This window comes from Astatotilapia calliptera, chromosome 15 (assembly GCF_964374335.1).
Source record: "Astatotilapia calliptera chromosome 15, fAstCal68.1, whole genome shotgun sequence".
In the NCBI taxonomy this organism is placed as follows: domain Eukaryota; kingdom Metazoa; phylum Chordata; class Actinopteri; order Cichliformes; family Cichlidae; genus Astatotilapia; species Astatotilapia calliptera.
In genome coordinates, this window is record NC_137436.1 from 19,636,994 (window position 1) to 19,654,937 (window position 17,944).

The 17,944-nt window shown below is 39.4% G+C and overlaps 1 protein-coding gene across 2 annotated transcripts in view; it reads left to right on the top strand.

The window, feature by feature from the left end:
- LOC113037346 (exostosin-1) overlaps window positions 1-17,944 on the top strand; it is a 342,532-nt gene that overhangs the window by 290,459 nt on the left and 34,129 nt on the right. For both annotated transcript variants that reach the window (XM_026194325.2, XM_026194326.2), the window contains 4 exons: window positions 7,260-7,379; window positions 10,656-10,788; window positions 15,473-15,591; window positions 16,558-16,653. In XM_026194325.2, coding sequence (XP_026050110.2) covers window positions 7,260-7,379; window positions 10,656-10,788; window positions 15,473-15,591; window positions 16,558-16,653 — 468 coding nt within the window. The remainder of the gene's footprint in view (window positions 1-7,259; window positions 7,380-10,655; window positions 10,789-15,472; window positions 15,592-16,557; window positions 16,654-17,944) is intronic.

Sequence of the window (17,944 nt, forward strand, 5' to 3'; positions counted from 1 at the left end):
CCATACTGGTCGGTTCGTTCTGTCACGACGGGGTGCGCCGGTGTGTGTGTGGAAACAGGACCCAAAAGCAGATGACGATGAGGAGTAGTAAGGTTTTAACAGAAGGTGAAGCTTTATTGCGATGCCGGCAGGAAATAAACCAAGAGACCAAAAACACTAAACTGGCAAGACACTAAGAAACAAAACACTAAAGGTACTAAGACCAAAAAACTATAACTATGACTGAGGTGAGATTAAACAGACGAAAACTATAACCATGACTGCGGTGATGTAAACAGACGAACCGACAATGGCATGGAGAAAACAAAAGGCTTAAATACAGACATGAGGTGATCAGGGGAAGTGGCGACACATGGGGGAAAACAGCTGACAGACATAAACCTAATGACAGGACCAGGAGAGGAAAGCTAAATACAATAAACAAAGAACACATGACATTGCCAGAATAAAACAGGAAATACTAAAACATGACAACACAACTTAACAGACCTAATACGTGATGAATAATTACAGAACCCCAAAACATAGAAAACCAAGAACAATAACTGCCTAAACTAAAGGAAAATAGGAAATAACACAAAACTGATCACATAACAAAATGAGACAAATACAAAGAAAACTCAGAGTGCTGGGTCGGAGACCCAGCCTGTGACACACGGATGGTCTGGATATACCAAATTCTGAGACGTTTAATAATAATAAACGTCTCAGAACACTCCAGCTCACATGTTAGTCTTCTCCAAGCATTTACACAAAGGTCAGTCTTCTGTTGTAGTTAATACGTCATTTTTCTTAACATAATTGGTGATATAGGTTACAAGCAAGTCTGGCGCTGAACAGAAATTGTCGCGCTATGCTCCTTTGTTTATTGTGCATAAATAGTGAATTGTCCTGACACAATATTGCGTTTCGCTTCTGTTATCACCATGGTACATTGACAAAAACATATACTTTTATTCACAGGATAAAACAGTTGTTTTGTATCACTAAATGTCCAGTGCGATTGCAACATACAATATTATTGTCACTGCTACATTTCTGTAATGCTACCAAAAATTATTTCCACTGCTAATTAATTACCGTTGAGCTCAAAGGTTATATTAATAAACGGTTAACGAATGTGTATTTATGGAGACGATTTGTGAGACTGGTACACTTACCTTTGTTCGTACGATGGTCTTTCGTTCTACACGGTGCGTTTCAAGGTCCTGTACCCATCCGTCGGTAAACTGTACCTGGGCTTGTTGCAGTGACCTGAAGTTACTAAACTTCATGAGTGTATGCACTCACTCCAAGAAGCGTATAATTATAAATCTGAGCGTGGTGAAAGTTGGGCAGCACGCTGACGTCTTTTGTCCCTCTGTGTGCTCGTAAGGGTCTGACACTTTCACTCCTTTGTTTTTTCCTCGTATCTTTTCTTTGTCTTTTCGTCGAGTCTGTCTTTGTACGGACCGGCATTGTTTTCCTTTTGTTTTGTACATTCCTTTTTTGTGCGCCAAAGAAAAAACAAGAAGGTATTGGAACCGGAGAATGAACGTTTTGCGGTGCTGCAAATGCTTGCATTTGATGCGGTACTTGGATTGTTTTGCCACTAGTTCCCGGCATGCAATGCGCGAAAATCACGTGATTGCTAAACAAGGGGGCGGGTGCATCCAGCCTCCTCGGCTGTAATTGGTCCAGCCCAGAGTCGATCATGACCAATTGGCCAATCCAACACCTTTCATTATATATATATATACCCTTCCTAAAAAAATTAATAAATCCATCGGCCCATAAAAACAAAAAATCGCCAGCGGCCCACCGGGCAAATGCCCGGTATGCCCGATGGCCAGTCCAGCTATGATCAGAGGGGAGGTAAGCGTTGGAGGTGGCGTTGGATCCGGGGTAGGGAGGGTGATGCGTCAGTGAGTGCTTATCAGTATCAGTATATGTATGTGTGTGCGTGTCCATAGTTCAGCTGAGACAGTGTCCTTCGCCCTGCCAGGCTAAGTAAACAGTCTTTCAGCCAACCCAGGTGGCCTTGCATGGAATGGGAAGGAACAGACTCAACACAGTCGTTATCAGGGAGTTTTTGTTCGGCTCCAGCCTTGAGCCCACAGCTGGCGCCGAAGGGGTAGCCGGATTATGATGTTAATTTTCCTTTTGCAACAACTCATGAGAATTTCAAAGCTGTTCTTTAACACTCCGACACTGGTCTCTCAATCTCCCGTTGGAGAACCGCAAGTTTCTCCATGATGTTATCAACCTTCAGTTCCGTGGTGTTGTCATTCTTTTGCTCAGAGAGCAGATTCTGAGACCTCACGACTGCAGTGAGCTGTTCTACGATGTAAATGGCCTGCATTTGTATTTGTATAGCGCTTTTCTAGTCCTTAAGGACCCCAAAGCGCTTTACACTACATTCAGTCATTCACCCATTCACACACACATTCACACACACATTCACACACTGGTGATGGCAAGCTACATTGTAGCCACAGCTGCCCTGGGGCGCACTGACAGAGGCGAGGCTGCTGGACACTGGCGCCACCGGGCCCTCTGACCACCACCAGTAGGCAAACATGGGGTAGGATTTTTGGCATGCAGCCAGGAGGCAGCCTGGGATCGAACCACCGACCTTCTGATTAGTGGCTGACCTGCTCTGCCACCTGAGCTACAGCCACCCCAATGTAATCCAACTTTCCCTCAAAGGTGTTATTCTGAGCAGGCCTCTCCTTGATGTAACCCAATATACGCTCAGAGGTGTTATTCTGAGTATTCACGGCAGCTGTAAGCGTCTCCAAGGTCTTAACCATGCTGCTTTCAATGAGCCAGTTCTGAGAAGTCGCGCCTCGTACCATCGTTTCAATCCCAGCGGGCAGCCTTGGGGGGGTTTGAACAGCCGGTTCCCCTTTCTTAATTCTCTGATAAGTCAGGGTCAAGCCAGCTCCGATCAGCAAGAACCCTGTTATCATGGTTCCGAATAGGTAGATATCTTCAGCGTCCTCGATCGACAGTCCTGCCAGGCACACGATCTTCCATTTCTGCCACCCGTCCATCGTGTATCCGGCAGGGAAAGTCCCTCCCAGACTTCTCCTTGAGAAAAGGGTGTCAATAGCATTCAGAGACCAGTTGATCAAATCCATAATTCCCTTTAGGTTTTAGAAACAGACTGTGAGAGTGTGTTCCAGGGAAAAGTAATACAAAAAACACGAGACTAGACAAGGACATAAGAACTAAGCAGGGAAGATAAGGGAGAGGAGAAAAAGTGCGTCCGTCTCCTCCGAGAGCCAAAAGGTTTTTTCAGGCAAATAGTTGCCCCCTTTACTTATGTCAGTTTCTCCTCATATTGAAAGATCCAGTGCAAATATATCACTCAGAAATAAAACTACAAAAACTTTGTCATTGTCACGGACCTAACTGTATACATCGTGGTGGTTCAAAAACCACCTTTCTTTTCCAGAAAATCATCTATGTCATCCAAATTCCTGATAAAAGACAGGAACTCATTTTTTTAGAGGAAATAAAGTCATCTGCATATTTCCTGTCAGTTTTAAATAAACACCAGTTGAGCAGTTTAATATAATGTTACATAAATAAACATTAATGAATTAATTTAAAAGGGATACAGCAATACAGGTTGTTTCCGCTTTTCATTCAACACACATTTATAGATGTTGAGGACACCTTGAAGGCGTTTCATTTCTTTCTTTCAGCACTGAGGCAGTCGGCAGAGTGGCAAGAATAAAATCATTTTCTGGAAAGTAGATATCAGAAAGGATTCTTTAGCCTCGGGCTCTATGGTTTATTCAACGGTCAGCTTAACACCTTTAAGAAGCATTAAAACATCCAGAATTTATTCATTTAATTATTTTGGTCCAGATGACAACATCTATAAAGAAGGCGATAATCAGTGAAATATTTAACCAGAATATATTTTAGTTTTTGGTTGGTAAACAAATTCCGTATGCTTGCCCTGATTGGTTTCTCCCTTTTTTTTCCTTTTTTTTTTGTTCACTAGAAACTACCTACACACGTGCATGCGCGTGTACATACACAAACACACACGCGCACACACACACAGGAACTCATGCAACACTGAAGCCGTAACACCTGCTGAGAGAGTTGAATCTCATTACTTTCAATTACATCACTGAGCACAGCAATACCTGGCTGTTTATTATGTAGAGTTTCTGTTCTCTCCATGGAGAGGGGAAATACACAACACACACACACACACACACACACACACACACACAAAACGCCCCCCTGCTGAGAAACATAAACACTATTAGAGTCAATCGAGGGAAAGAGAATGGGGCTGATTTGATTGGTGTTGTTTATATTCCACCTCAGAGAGCTGAACAATTAAAGCTTGTGCTGCTGTAGGCAGATCCCAGTGACGTCAACACCGGCGCAACCGCTTTCCTGAGTTCATGATTAATGTGGGGTTTTCAGATCACGCAAATGTGAAATAAATATCTTTTAAAAGTAAATGAAAAAGCAATTATAATACAATTTTGTTATAAAGTGGATAAGCAGCAGAGCCCCTCTGTACTGTGAGTGCTTTTTTTGGTTTTTACCCATAATTATCAACACTCTGCCACATAATCTGTGACTCTTTCATTTTTGATGCAATTTTGTCATCACTCTGTGGGCCAGATTTACTAATGCTCTGTCCAAGCATTAAAAAAAAATACTTGTGTTATCTGTACTTACTGTAGAGGCACAGTGGTAAGCATGGACCCAGCTATTTTTGCAGCTGGCCTTGCATTCAGCATGTATTTGAAGATCCTTCGATTTCAGAGATCAAAATTATGGGAGGAAAGCATTTAAATGAATCATACAAAAAATATTTACTAAGGGTTGTAGGAGGCAGTTGACTGAAAACCACTACTATCAATGCAGTCTTGTGAGTGCAGCCTCACACTAATTCACCCTGCTTGGTAAATCTGTCGCTACCCAAAATATTTTCAGGGCTGTCAGAGATGAAATCCAGTCGTGTTTATTTATTATTCTTGTGTGAAAAGAGCAAAGCATAAAAAAATAGATAAATTAAAATGCAAGCAGCATCACTGTAGTCATATGACATAAAAGCAATTTAATAAGACTGTCACGGTCCGGGGCAGCGGCCGTGTGGAGAGCGGAAGGAGGACTCAAAACGCAGCACTTATTCAGGTGTGAGGGTGATTTATTGATAATATCCAATATAAAGTGGGGATGGTAAAACAGAACTAAGGATGAACTAACTGGGAGAAACTACACAAAGAAATAGCAAACCTGAGCATGAAGGGAGAACAGCAGGGAGAGCACGCAGGGGATTACACCAGGTATGAACACAGACTACGCGACCAGGAACAGAGGCAAACACACACTATAAGTACACAGAGAGACACTGGGAAATCACACACAGGTGGGAGACACAGCTGGACCTGATTAACCTGACGAGACAGGGGAACACTAACACCAGGGACCAATAGAGGGAGCACAAACCCAAAACCCAGTATCTAAAATCCCAAAACACAAACCATCCCAAAACAGCCCAAGAATAATAAAGAGAATAATAACAATAAGGAACACAAACACAAAGTCACTGTGTCATGGCCGCAGGACCATGACAAAGACCAGTTTAAAAAATATGAATATGGGTGTGAAGGCTAATTGGACAGCCCAGCAATGCAAAGTTTCAAAGGCAAACAATTGCAACTTTTGTTGCAAAGTAAACTGAATATATAATTTTTAGCAAAACGAAGCATGCAAAAATCAATAGTACAGTAAACCAAAGAAACCCAGGCAAAAATGAAACCTGTTTAAATCCAAACAATAAATGGAAAGAAATGGATGAAAACTCAAAAGTATTAGCATGATATAGAATGTACACTTTTACTTTTTCCATTCATTCAATTATATTATCTTTTAGTGTTTTTGCTTGTCAGCCCCACAGTTTGTTTTTTTGCCAACACCCACTGTATCAGCACTCCTGTCAATGCAGTGGTCTCATTTAAATGAATGAAGGGATCATTTCGCCTTGAAGCAGAGGGGATGAAGATATTATTGGACACATAATGCATGTGGAAATTGGTATATTTCAGTGACAAATATCAGTTGAAGAAATTCCAGACAGGATGACTGTCAGTCGGAGTCGCCTCATTAGGCTTCACAGATCACTGTAAGATGAGAGCTCCCTGGTCAAAGCATGACCGATAGAGCCAAGTGGCTTGGGACTCTTTAAATAAAAATCCTCAACACCCTCAGGAAAATGATGAGTGTTTCGGGAAAACTGATTATCACCATCACTCATTATTTCCCCACATTATAGTGGCCTTTTCATTGGCCAAGTCTAACCAGTTGGCACTCTAATGTTTATTGACGGGAGATTTCTTGTCCATGGGGAAACACCAAACAGTTCTTGGGCTTCAAATACGCCCCCGATGAGGGTCTTTAGAAACACTGGCTGGAATATTCCCTTGACTGTTTTATTGTCAAGCTCAATGGAGCATGTATGGTTACGTCTGATCTCATCTTGTAGTACTTTGTTGTTTTCCAAGCTGGACATCAAGACAACATCCTGCACCATCTCCCTGGCATATCCGGTTGTTTAGCTCCCAAGTCAGGATCATGGTGTTCCTTAATTTTAAGCTTTCACTGTCTCTCCCTAAAGGTGCCACTCAGGCAATTCACAAGCCAGCTGCTCATGTTTTGTATGTTAGTGTGTGCTGGGAACAGTGAGATCATGGGCTGTTCTTGTGGGTCTTAGCTATCAGCAGCGGTTGCTGGCACTTGGCTTTTTCATTCCCCTTCATTTCTGTTCCAGGAAAAAATAAATTAACAATGATCAATAAGTTGTTGAGGTAATGTAACATCTATGATAAGCTGATTAACTGTTTTGTGTAATTCTAAACTAAAGCTTAAATATCTTTTAGCTTTGGAGAGCTCATCAAACTCATCTATATAAAAAAGTACATATATATATATATATATATATATTCCAAGCATACACTTAGATGAATTAACTCTCAGGTGAATACAGAACTGGAGCTGAATAGCAGGTGGTTTAGTTGAAACACTATCAATGGAGGTAAGTACAAAGTAAGATGTGGTGGAAGAGTCTTGAGGGGAAAATCTCCCTTAATCTTTTCTGCATGTCCACAAATTATTTATGCTTCCTCCACCCTATTTGCCTTCCGCCGATTCTCATCTTTCACTCAGCATTGCTTAAAAATCTAGCATAATATAATCTGTCTCACTGTCATCTTGATCTTCTTTGTCTATTTTTTCCACAGGTTCCCTCCATTACCCGGTCCGTGGGCCATGACAGGATCTTGGCTCTCCGCCAGCAAACTCAGTTCCTCTGGGACGCCTACTTCTCCTCCATAGCCAAAATAGTCTTAACAACTCTTGAGGTAAGCTTGCAAAACATTGTCTTAATGGGAGTTGTGGATTTATTTTCATCAGGAGAGTTGCATTTAGTCAGTCAAACTGCTATAGCTTGTTCTGTACTATACATTGCCGCTGGCTATGCATCACCTCCCAAAGACAAACCTTTGAAAGATTTCTTTCTCCAGTTGTCAGTATTTTTTTTTTTATCCAAAGAAGGTTAGCTGAATGTGCCCTCTCTTTTGCAGTACTTTTTCTGCTCCATATTCATACATTTCCACTCAGAAGCAGCTCGGCAATGCAGTGTTCAAACACTCAGTGAAGGTATATCAAAGTTACTGGGGGTGATTTGGCATGCTCAAAGTTTGTTTTGAGATCAGGGTTACAGTTTGACTTTTTGTTGTTGTTTTTTCTTCATAAAACTGTGTTTTTCTGCAATAAACCCTTAGCATCATGTGAGAAAGCCGCTGATACACCATTGGCATATAACATTTTTATATAGAACTTATCCTTTTTTCAACTCTCAAAGCTACTGCCCCTCTTTCCCTTTGATTTGGCACCAGCTAGTACTTAATGTTCATTTTCTTCACTGTCATCAGACTTGTGACAGTTACATATATTTAGCAGGAGTCCTTCTGTATCTAATGGTAGTCTAGATTGTGTGTGACTTATCAGTTCTAATCAGTGACAAACAGAAAAGAAAACCTCTTGCTATGTGTGAAAAGTGCTCATAAAATCTCTGGTGGACTATTCAGCAAGGTTAACCTAGAAAACTTTACATGGAGTTCAGGTTTTATTTTAACCTAACCTGACAATCTTTGAGAAAAGAAAAGAAATATTGAAGATGGAAACCAGCATTTTGTTGCCTGAAATGAAAACATAGGCGTCGTGAAGTGCCAGTTGTGAAGCACCAAGTGTGAAGGAGGACCATGCTGTCTGGCAGCCTACAGGTTTAAGAGGCTGCAGTATGTGAGTGGGCGTTCATGCCCGCTCTCAAGGCTAGAAACCCACAGGCTGGCTCATTAAATGACCTAACCAGCTGATGTACAGAAATGAACCTGTGTCATTGCCATGTACCACAAAAGCCATCCTAGTCTTCCTTTTTTTCTTTTTCTTTTTTTTGTTTTAAAAGAAATTCATTTCCTTACAACCTCGATTCAGACCTCAGAGACCATTTGCGCTTTGTATCATCTCTGAACACAGACACAGAGGATAATAATCCTTTTTATCACCAACATCAGCAGAAGAATCATAGGTATCATTACATAAACATCAGTATGATTGCTATGATCTTTCTAAAGCCCACAGTTTGTTTTAATTTATCACGTCCACCATGAATACTAATATCATAATTATCACAATTATCATCATAGCGATAACATAAATACTATTATTACAATCATTACACCAACAAAGAAAGACTAACTTTTTCGACTTAATTTTTTTTAATGTTTGTAAAAATATTATTACTAGGTGAGGGCTGTGGTTGTTGTGTAGGCCAGTTTGTTGTCTGATTTAATTGCTGAAGTTACACTGAATGCAAGTTTAAAGGTGGAATCTCCATTCTTTTTCACAAAGTAAGTTTGAAGCACAGGTATACAGGTAGATCTTTTTGCACATATTTAGGCTTTATTAAGACTAAGAAAATTGGCTTTATCATTCTTATTGATTTTATATCTTACCTCTTTGAATTTGTACAAATAGAAAGAAAGTTTAACAGACTGAAAAGCCATTAATTTTTAATGCTGGCACAGTTATTTTCTGTTATTAGTCATAAAATAATGACTCCCTTTTTAATTCTATAGCTCAGTTGATTGCTTTGATTGCACAAATGAGCAATCACGGTATCAACTTTCAAAACTTTCAAAATATGAAGCACGCCTAACCATCCCTGAAGGGTTTCAAACAGCTACTACCTTGTACTTAAAAGTACAACCTTTTTATTTTCCTTATTATTTTCCAACTTTTGCTTTCAGAATTTGCCTCCTGTTATGTGTATAATTTTCTACTTCATATGCATATGTAAAGTAGAAAAATGATACAGTGAACTGAAAGTATGGCATATGCAATTGAAATGAAAGATCTCATGCCTGTAATAACGTCACACATTTGTCTGTTTGAGCCAATTTAATGCTGTGTATATTAAAATGTTTGCATCAATGCCATCTATCAAACACCAGGAATAAGGACCCATCTATTTGTAAAATGACTGATAATTTCATCACCAAGCCCTACAACTATAATTTATGTTTGCCTTCATGTTTACCTTAATAATACAAAGTGTCCTCAAATTGCAGCATTTTTTTTTTTTTTGAGCACAAACAAGACCTTGGTAATTCCACCAAATGCCCAGTGCTAGCAGGGTATGAAATTAGACAGGAGACCGCTGACAGCTGTATACTGTTGGCCAGATGTGCTAAAAAGTCAGAGCCAGCATGCCACCAGGCTAAACGGGTGAAATGAAGCGTGGCTGATAACCGTAGTGTCCCACATACTGCGAGCCTGACAGTTGGTGTAAGGAGGTGGGTGTGTGGCATATATGTGTGTGTGTGGTTGTTAAGAGCTGGATGTAAGTGTCAATTCCCCTTCCCTGTTTCCTCCACTGTTTTGATCTAAATACAAAGAAATGTGATTAAAAAGTTTGTTTGTTTTTTAAATTAAAAATGTGTTTTTTAAGTTTCACAATAAGTCAAAACTACTTAGGTATATCTCTACTTTTGAATGGTTTATAGTCATGTAAAAAATTTAAAATATGCATGTAAAAGTCAAAAATATAGACAGCCCATATGCCATTTATGAAGAAACAACCCGAAATGAAATTCAAGGATTTTTATGTCACTATATAATTTGCAAAAATCAATAAATACAATTTTTAGTAGCAACCAACCAATTGGCTAGGATCAACAGCTCCATTACTCTTGCATTACATCCTGTTGGCTCACTGTCACAACATTCAACCAGCTCACCCAACCTCCGGTAACAAGACAGATGGATCGTGTTAGCTAACTCACTAATGGACTGCTGATGTTGGGATTGAGTTGCTCCACAGGATGAAGTGTCTTGGGTCTGCAAAGATGTTCCTCTCTTCGAGACCTCTCAAAGCACCTAACATAACCTAAAAAGCTGTCATTTTAAATTTCAAATATTAGTACATGTCTGTTGTTAGGTGGCGGAGTTAAGGGGGCAATTTCAGGCAATTGATTTTTCAGTTTGACTGAAAAAAAAAATACAAGTTTCCCTGATCTTATTCTTCTTTTTCTTCACACATCCTCCTTTCTGCTTTACCTCTCTGCTTCATCCAGATCATCCAGGACCGCGTGGACTCCCTTACATCCAGAAACCGTTTGTTGTGGAATTCCCTACCTGGTGGTCTGTATGCACTCCCTCAGTACTCAACTGACGCCGCCCAGTTTCCTTTTTACTATGCTCTACTGGGTGAGTACATAAGCTTTCCGTAAGAGTCATTTCAGTGTAGCACAGATGGTATAGGTTGTTGTTTAATGACTTAGCTGCAGCACAGGTGAATAACTGGAATGCAGTATACTTGCCAATAAGAGAAGGATCACTTAGATTTACCACGTTGGAGAAATAAGCAGGTCAGGATCTCAGCAACTTTGATGGGGGCTGTGCAGTGTTCCTGACCTGTGTGGTTTCCTCAAAACAAGAAGGGTTGTGGGGTGTTTCTGCTCAGTAGTGATGAGTACCTTTTGTCAGAGGAGGCACAAAACATGAACCACAGTGTGGTGCATGTGCTGGGGAAAAGTCAGGTTTGCTGCAGATCCAGCTCGCGATTTACAGGATTTAAACAAATACCCTTGAATGTCTCAAGGTGCCTAAAGGTCACTCAGTTTATTGCATGCCACTTCCTGTGACACAGAGCTAATAAACTCAAGTTTGATACATAAATGATAATTACTGAATCCGGGCTGTGATGCATGGCCGCAGTTTTTCTGTTATTTGTTTTCATTAAGTGTTCTCCTTGGCACAATCATATTAACAGCTGGAGGACACATCATGCAAACAACGATTACGTGGCCACATTTTCGTTTTTGTTGGAATCCAAAACATTCCCTTTTCTTTCAGGGAAATATCAGAATTGTCACTGACAGCCAGGAAGGCTCAACAGATGCTGTCAGTATCATAAAGCCTTGATCAGTGACAGAGAAGTTTCTGTGACAATTCCTGTGTTTTTCTGAAAGTTTTCGCCTCTGAACACAATGACCATATCACTGAGTAAAAAAACTGTAAAATGAGGATGTGTTTACCAACAAATTTCAAATCCAGTCAACTTGGACTTCATTGGCTGCCTAAACTGTGCTAGAAACTGCTGTCTATAGAGCCTAAAACAGTGAATGTACAAGCAGCATGACTTATGACAGGTCAGATAAGTGGTTAACAACGGCAGCTGTAATAAAATTCTGCAATATTGTTTTTAAAATGTATACGTAAAATTTTGCAAGACTCCTGTTGGGGCATAGTTCAGAAACTTGAAGCTGCAGGGAAAGAAATAAGGCTTCTATATGTGCATGTTTATGTGGGTGTGCAGACCAGAGAGACTCTCAGTAGTCTGAGGCTGTAACTCAGATCGATGTTTGTCTTTCTCTGAGGAATTGTGGACACAAGGGTTAGAAGGAAGAGAGAGGAGAACCAAAGATGGAGCAGTTTTGTTTACACCTCTGCAGTAAATCACTATTTTTGCTGCCGCCATCACCGGCGCTGCTGCTGGGGGAATAACTTTTCGTCAGCGCCGTGTATAAGACGGTCTCACTCTGATACCTTCCCATAAGTTTTCATGGCAAAGCTGTTGCAACTTGGGCCTGATAGTTTAAAAAAGTTTGGCTTAATGTCAATACATAGCGGCCTTGGGACAAGTAAGACATCGCTATCAGATGCCTCAAGTTACAGTTTTATTTTAGTGTGTGAAAAGGAGTCCAGTCATCTGTGCTCTGCAGCTTCTTCAAATTATATAAACAAAAGAAGGTTGTGTTAATATTCTAGAAATTGATGTATCAGAGCAATACTGTTCCAATATAGCATCTATATATAGCATCTATTTTATAGCTCGTTTGACATTTGTAGTTTTTTTTAATGGTGTTGAGTTTCAGATCGGCTTGCAGGACATGTCAGTATAAAAGTGTGACTAAAGATGGGAGAAAATTTGATGTATGCTGATTTTCTGTCTTTTAAATTATACATATAGTTGAAATCAGCAAATGCTTTGTCAAAGTCAGTTAGTCCCAGTGTACTAGATGAGAACTGAGTTGCAAAGTTGCTCTCAAGACACCACTAAGGTACTGGTTGCGTAAAACTCCTGGCTCAAGGCTCTGATTTTTCCAAGTAACACTAGACCGTAGTGTATTTAGGACTATTTACTTAAGAAAATTTTTGTTTAAGAACTTTAAAACATCTTTGACAGACCAATACAGTGAACACTGCTCGGGCTGTGTTTCAAGAAGTTTAAGATATGTGTGCTCACTTTTGGACTATGGCAGTGGCTGAGTTGTGTACATGTTAATTTATTGTATTCTATTTTATTCTTTTTCTATGTAGTATGCATCTGCAGCTTTTGAACCCAGAACAAATCTATCCATCTAGGCAATTAACTGCATCTTATCTTGTTTTATGAAATTGATTATTTGTTAAGAATTACAAAATCCCTCCAAAGTTAACTTCTCAACTTTTGAATATTTCAGACTTGAGTAAGGTCCTTTATGTCCCCTTATGATCTGATTTCAGAGAGCTTCCATTCTGTTCTATGACTGAATGTTTCAATGTTTACAGGGTTTTGATACTAAAAAAAAACGGAAACATGCCGTTTAACAGAAATTAACATGGCTTAGCTATTTTCAAGAAACAGAAGGTTTAACCCTATTTATGTGACCCCCACAAGGGCAGAGCTCATGCTTCCATAAATACCACTAAGCCCACCTGAGATGGCTGGTCAGGGGGCCCAGTGTCAGAGAGATGGATAGAGCAACACTAAAGAGCACTCTGGCTGCACTTATCCATGAGGAAGTGTTTTCCCCTATTCCCAAATGCACCCAACACTTGCCATGCCATGTGCCTGCAGTCCTGGCCTTCTTTGGCTGCTCTGAGTGTTCAGTGTTTCTGTGTGTGTGTGTTTCCACATCTACCTGCCCATTTATCTATTATAGATTTTTGCAATCCTCATTTTAGCTGCTCACATGGGATATCTAACTTTTTGTAATTACTTTCTGGCAGTGTGTAAAAATAGAATAGAAGCAGTTTTGCTTCAATTTAGAGTTTTTGGTCTTCTTGAAGTGAAGGAAACGACAAAATCTATGTTAACACCCAGTACCTTTAATATGATGGAAGATTTTCACTCTGTCAAATAATGTTATTGGAACTTATTGAAATGACGTTAAATAAAAGCTAAATTATAGATGTCTCATGCATAAGTACTGATGGATGGATTCCATTATTTTGAATTGCAAAACAGAGGATGAGAATCTTTGTAAAATGTAACGACTTCAAAAAAGTTAAAATTAGAGCTGGAAAGGCTGGAATAGTAAGTGATACTAAAAAGAAAGAGCAGGAGGAACATTGTGATTCTAATTAGGTTTATTGGCAACAAGTCAGTAACATGATGGGGTATAAAAAGAGCATCTTAGAGTAGACAAAAAATACATGTAGAGGACTCACTGACAGTTATCGCAAATGCTTAATTGCAGTTCTTCCTACCAAGAGCAGCACAAGTTGTTATTATGTTTAGGGGCCAATTAGGTTTTCACCCGGGCGAGGTAGGTTTAAACAATCTTTTTCCTTTATAGATCAAATTGTTTAAAAACTATCATACGTAGGTCATCTTGCCTTAAATTTGCTTGACGATTCGAAATGTGAAAGTGTGAGAAATATACACACACAAAAAGAAATCAGGAAGGAAGCAAATGTATTTCTATAACACTGTTTATTGTGAAAATGTCAAAATGTGTGTTTATGACAAACCATTGCATTTTGTTATTCAGCCTTTTTGGAATTGAGGTTGTATTAGCTAGTGTTTCCTGGAACCTCTGCTTTTCACAGAACTTTAATGTTATATTTTTATTTTTCTTCATTATGAACCTCTTTGTTTCATATGTTCAATTATGAAACATTAATTTATAATAATTTATAATAATGTAATAATTATAAATGGCGAGATGATTAGAATGCGTCCTCGCGTACTAGAGTGTATTACAAAGTGCTGTTGTGAGATTATTAGGGTATTTAGACTAATTACACAGCTCACAGCTGCCAAATATTCACAGTTTACACAACTTATTTGCTAATCAGATTAAGAAGAAGAAAATCACCATCAGTATTTACACAGACTACAATTTGTTGCTGTTTGTGTGATATTTCTGATCATTTCTTGCCCCATGAAAGCCTTGTGGAACGATTTAATACTAGTCAGATAATGTTTGCAGTGATTATGAATGCAGCAAAGTTTACAGTGCAAAAACAGTGTATGTTTTCTATATTCTCAGCCATCTTAATAACATTAATGTGAATTAAATCCTGTAATATTTGACAATAATAGATCAATCTATTTTGAAACAGAAGATGTATTAAGAAGCTCGTGCTTTATTATATCAATACATTTTTCTGACACAGGTTTGCCACAGGGAGAATAAGGTTCTCAAAATTACAACTCTTCCCATCCCACTCTTTTCTGAATACCATTTGTCAAAGAAGCTTCAATTCATTCTGCTTTGCTGCTTCTCTTTTTGTTCTGTTTGGTTCATTTGTTTGTTTTGGTAAAATGCAAGAGAGTATCTAACAAGTGTTGTAGAAACAGAAATACCCATTATAGAAACAAATCAGCATCATTTGCAATTGAGTAAAAGAGACTCAAAGCAAACTGTTCACTCTTGGATTAGACATGTTTACTCATGGTCAGCCATCTGAACCAGGGGGTATATATGCTGTCATAAAGATGGATGACGGGTGCAGCGTGGAGCACTCTGTGTCCAGTTAACCGTGATGGAGCTTTATGGAGAGCTACATCTGCACAAATCTGTGTTTGGGGTTTTTTTGTGTTGTTGTTGTTGTTGTTTTAAGAGCCTAAATGCAGTTTACACATGACAGCTGTTTGTGAAGTATGGGTATGTTTGTGCAGGTAAGAGCCCATCGCAGCAGTTCACCACTGTGATCCATATGGTAACTCCTCTGCAGTCCCAGATATCCCCTGTGGTGAAGCTCATCATCGCTGTAGCCAAGTCCAAGTTCTGTGCACAGGTGGGATATGTGTCTGAACTTTGCTGTGATTTCTGCTGCGGTTCAGGAAAAAGATGAAAGAATGGTTTCACATATATGCAGTGAAATGCAAACAGTGTCAGGAGGTGTTAATTCTCAGTGATCTAAAATGTTTGACTTGACAGTTGATGTTTATGTTATCAATGTGTTTCTTCTATAACCTTGTCTCTCCATATCTCCTCCCTCCTTATTTCCCTTTTCTTTTGTCTCATTCCTACGTTTCCATTCCTTCATTATGTTTTCCTCATATAACAGTAAGAAAATCAAAAAAAATTTTTTTTTTTAAAAAAGGTCTAAAAAATGAGAAAGTAGATAAGTGATTATTGTAGGTTTTATATTCCAGTTTCTGCTCCTTTTTCAAATAACATACCAAATATAATGTTTGTTTTTTGATAATTTGCTTTAAATCTTCACACAAGTCTTCTTGACCGCCGTAATTTATCTAGAAAGCTTTTAAACAAGCTTTATTATTCTACACATGTTATAAAAAGTACTAGAAAAAGGCACTAGAGTAATACCTGAGGACTAAAGGTCTGTTGCATAAGCAGTCTCTTATATAATGTGGATTTTTTTTAATGAAATATGTTGAATTAAGCTTTACTATAAATATTCATGTACATGTAAATATACTGAAAGTGCAATAGCTTTTGAAACAAACTCGGTGATGACTAACACAGTTCACGCACTCACAGGCTAATGGAATAAGAACATTTTTTGTATTCTGGCACTAAAGATTATATATGTACTCACTCTGATAATAAGGTATTCTTTAGCAAGGGTTCTCTGTAAAGCAGAAGCCCCTGGCTGGTCTTTGCTTCTTGAAAAATAGGACGGACATTTCATTATGAGGAATATCAGCTCATTCAAAACCTTCTGTGGAGAAGCCTATTCACAACAATGTTTGGGCTTGTATAATATTAATGGACACCATGTTCTTTCCCCACACAGATTGTGGTTTTATGGAACTGCGACAAGCCTTTACCTCCTAGAAACAAGTGGCCCTCCACCAGTGTGCCTCTCACTGTCATTGAAGGACAGACCAAGGTAATGGCTGTTGACTTTTTTACATCCATTATGTATTAAAATAGATTTAAATTTAAAAACTTTAAAAACTGACCTGCTTAGGGGCACGCCAGATATGAAAGCGACTGAAACACTCAGCTGATGTTCTGGGAGCTGTGTTAGAGGAAGATGGAAAACAATAACACACAAAAAAAATAAATAACAATAACATAAATGAGAATATCATAAAGCTATAGGATTAGATGCTGTAAACTTACACTGTGTTATATAGTTTGCACATTTTATACCAGTTTTATGAAGTTTAAGGAAAATATATTCACCTGGTGGTTGCTGAGTGATGGCTGGAGATTGCTGGCGGTCACTAGGTGAAATTCATTGCAAAGAAGTTAATGGGGCCGAACTCGAAACCTCCTTGCAATGACTGTGGTCATAAGCAGATTACATGGAAGATGCTGACACTGTCTGCAAGCACTCGCTACCTCCTCACCCAGCGATAGTGAGAGGTAAAAAAAAAAGCAATCCCAGACCGTTTCTCTTCGAAGTAACGCAGCCAAAGCAGTTACAAGATGGCTTTTAATTTAGCACCCACTTTTTTTTACCCAGCAACAACCAGTATCATCCAACAGCCACCAGCCAGTCGAGGAACACATTTTCATATTGACTGGAGATTGCTGGAGGGTGTTCAATAGGTTCTAGGCCTGTGAGGCATAACTGTCAGTAATCTTTTATGATTAATAAACAGGAGTGCACATAAGTGGTCCGCAGGTGCGCATGCGCTGTCAAAATAAAAGACGCGCACCAGATAAGAAGTTTCAATGCGCGTTTGCGTACATATAAAAGGCACTGTCAAAGGAGCTTGGAAAGAAAAGCGCCTGGACTTGTTTAAGTTGCTTGAAGACGTTTCACCTCTCATCCGAGAAGCTTCTTCAGTTCTAAGGTCAAATGGTGGGGAGTCCCAGATTTAAACCTAGTGGGAGTTTCCCCCCAAAGAGGGACAAAAGGACCCCCTGATGATCCTCTAATCACATGAGCCAAGGTGTGAAACTGGGTGTGGGTCCCAATCAGCCAGGGTTTCAGGTGAGCTCATTGTGATACCTGGCCCCACCTTATCATGTGATTTCCTGAGGTCAGATGGCCCAGGATGTGAGTGGGCGTTAAGGCATCTGGGGAGGGAACTCAAAACTGGATTATAGATGGCAGAGAGTTGGTGTCGTAAACCCCCGCCTCTGTTCAAAGATGGTCGCTCACAGTGGACATAAATGGCTTCTTTCACTCCTCTTTCAAACCATCTGTCCTCTCTGTCCAAAATGTG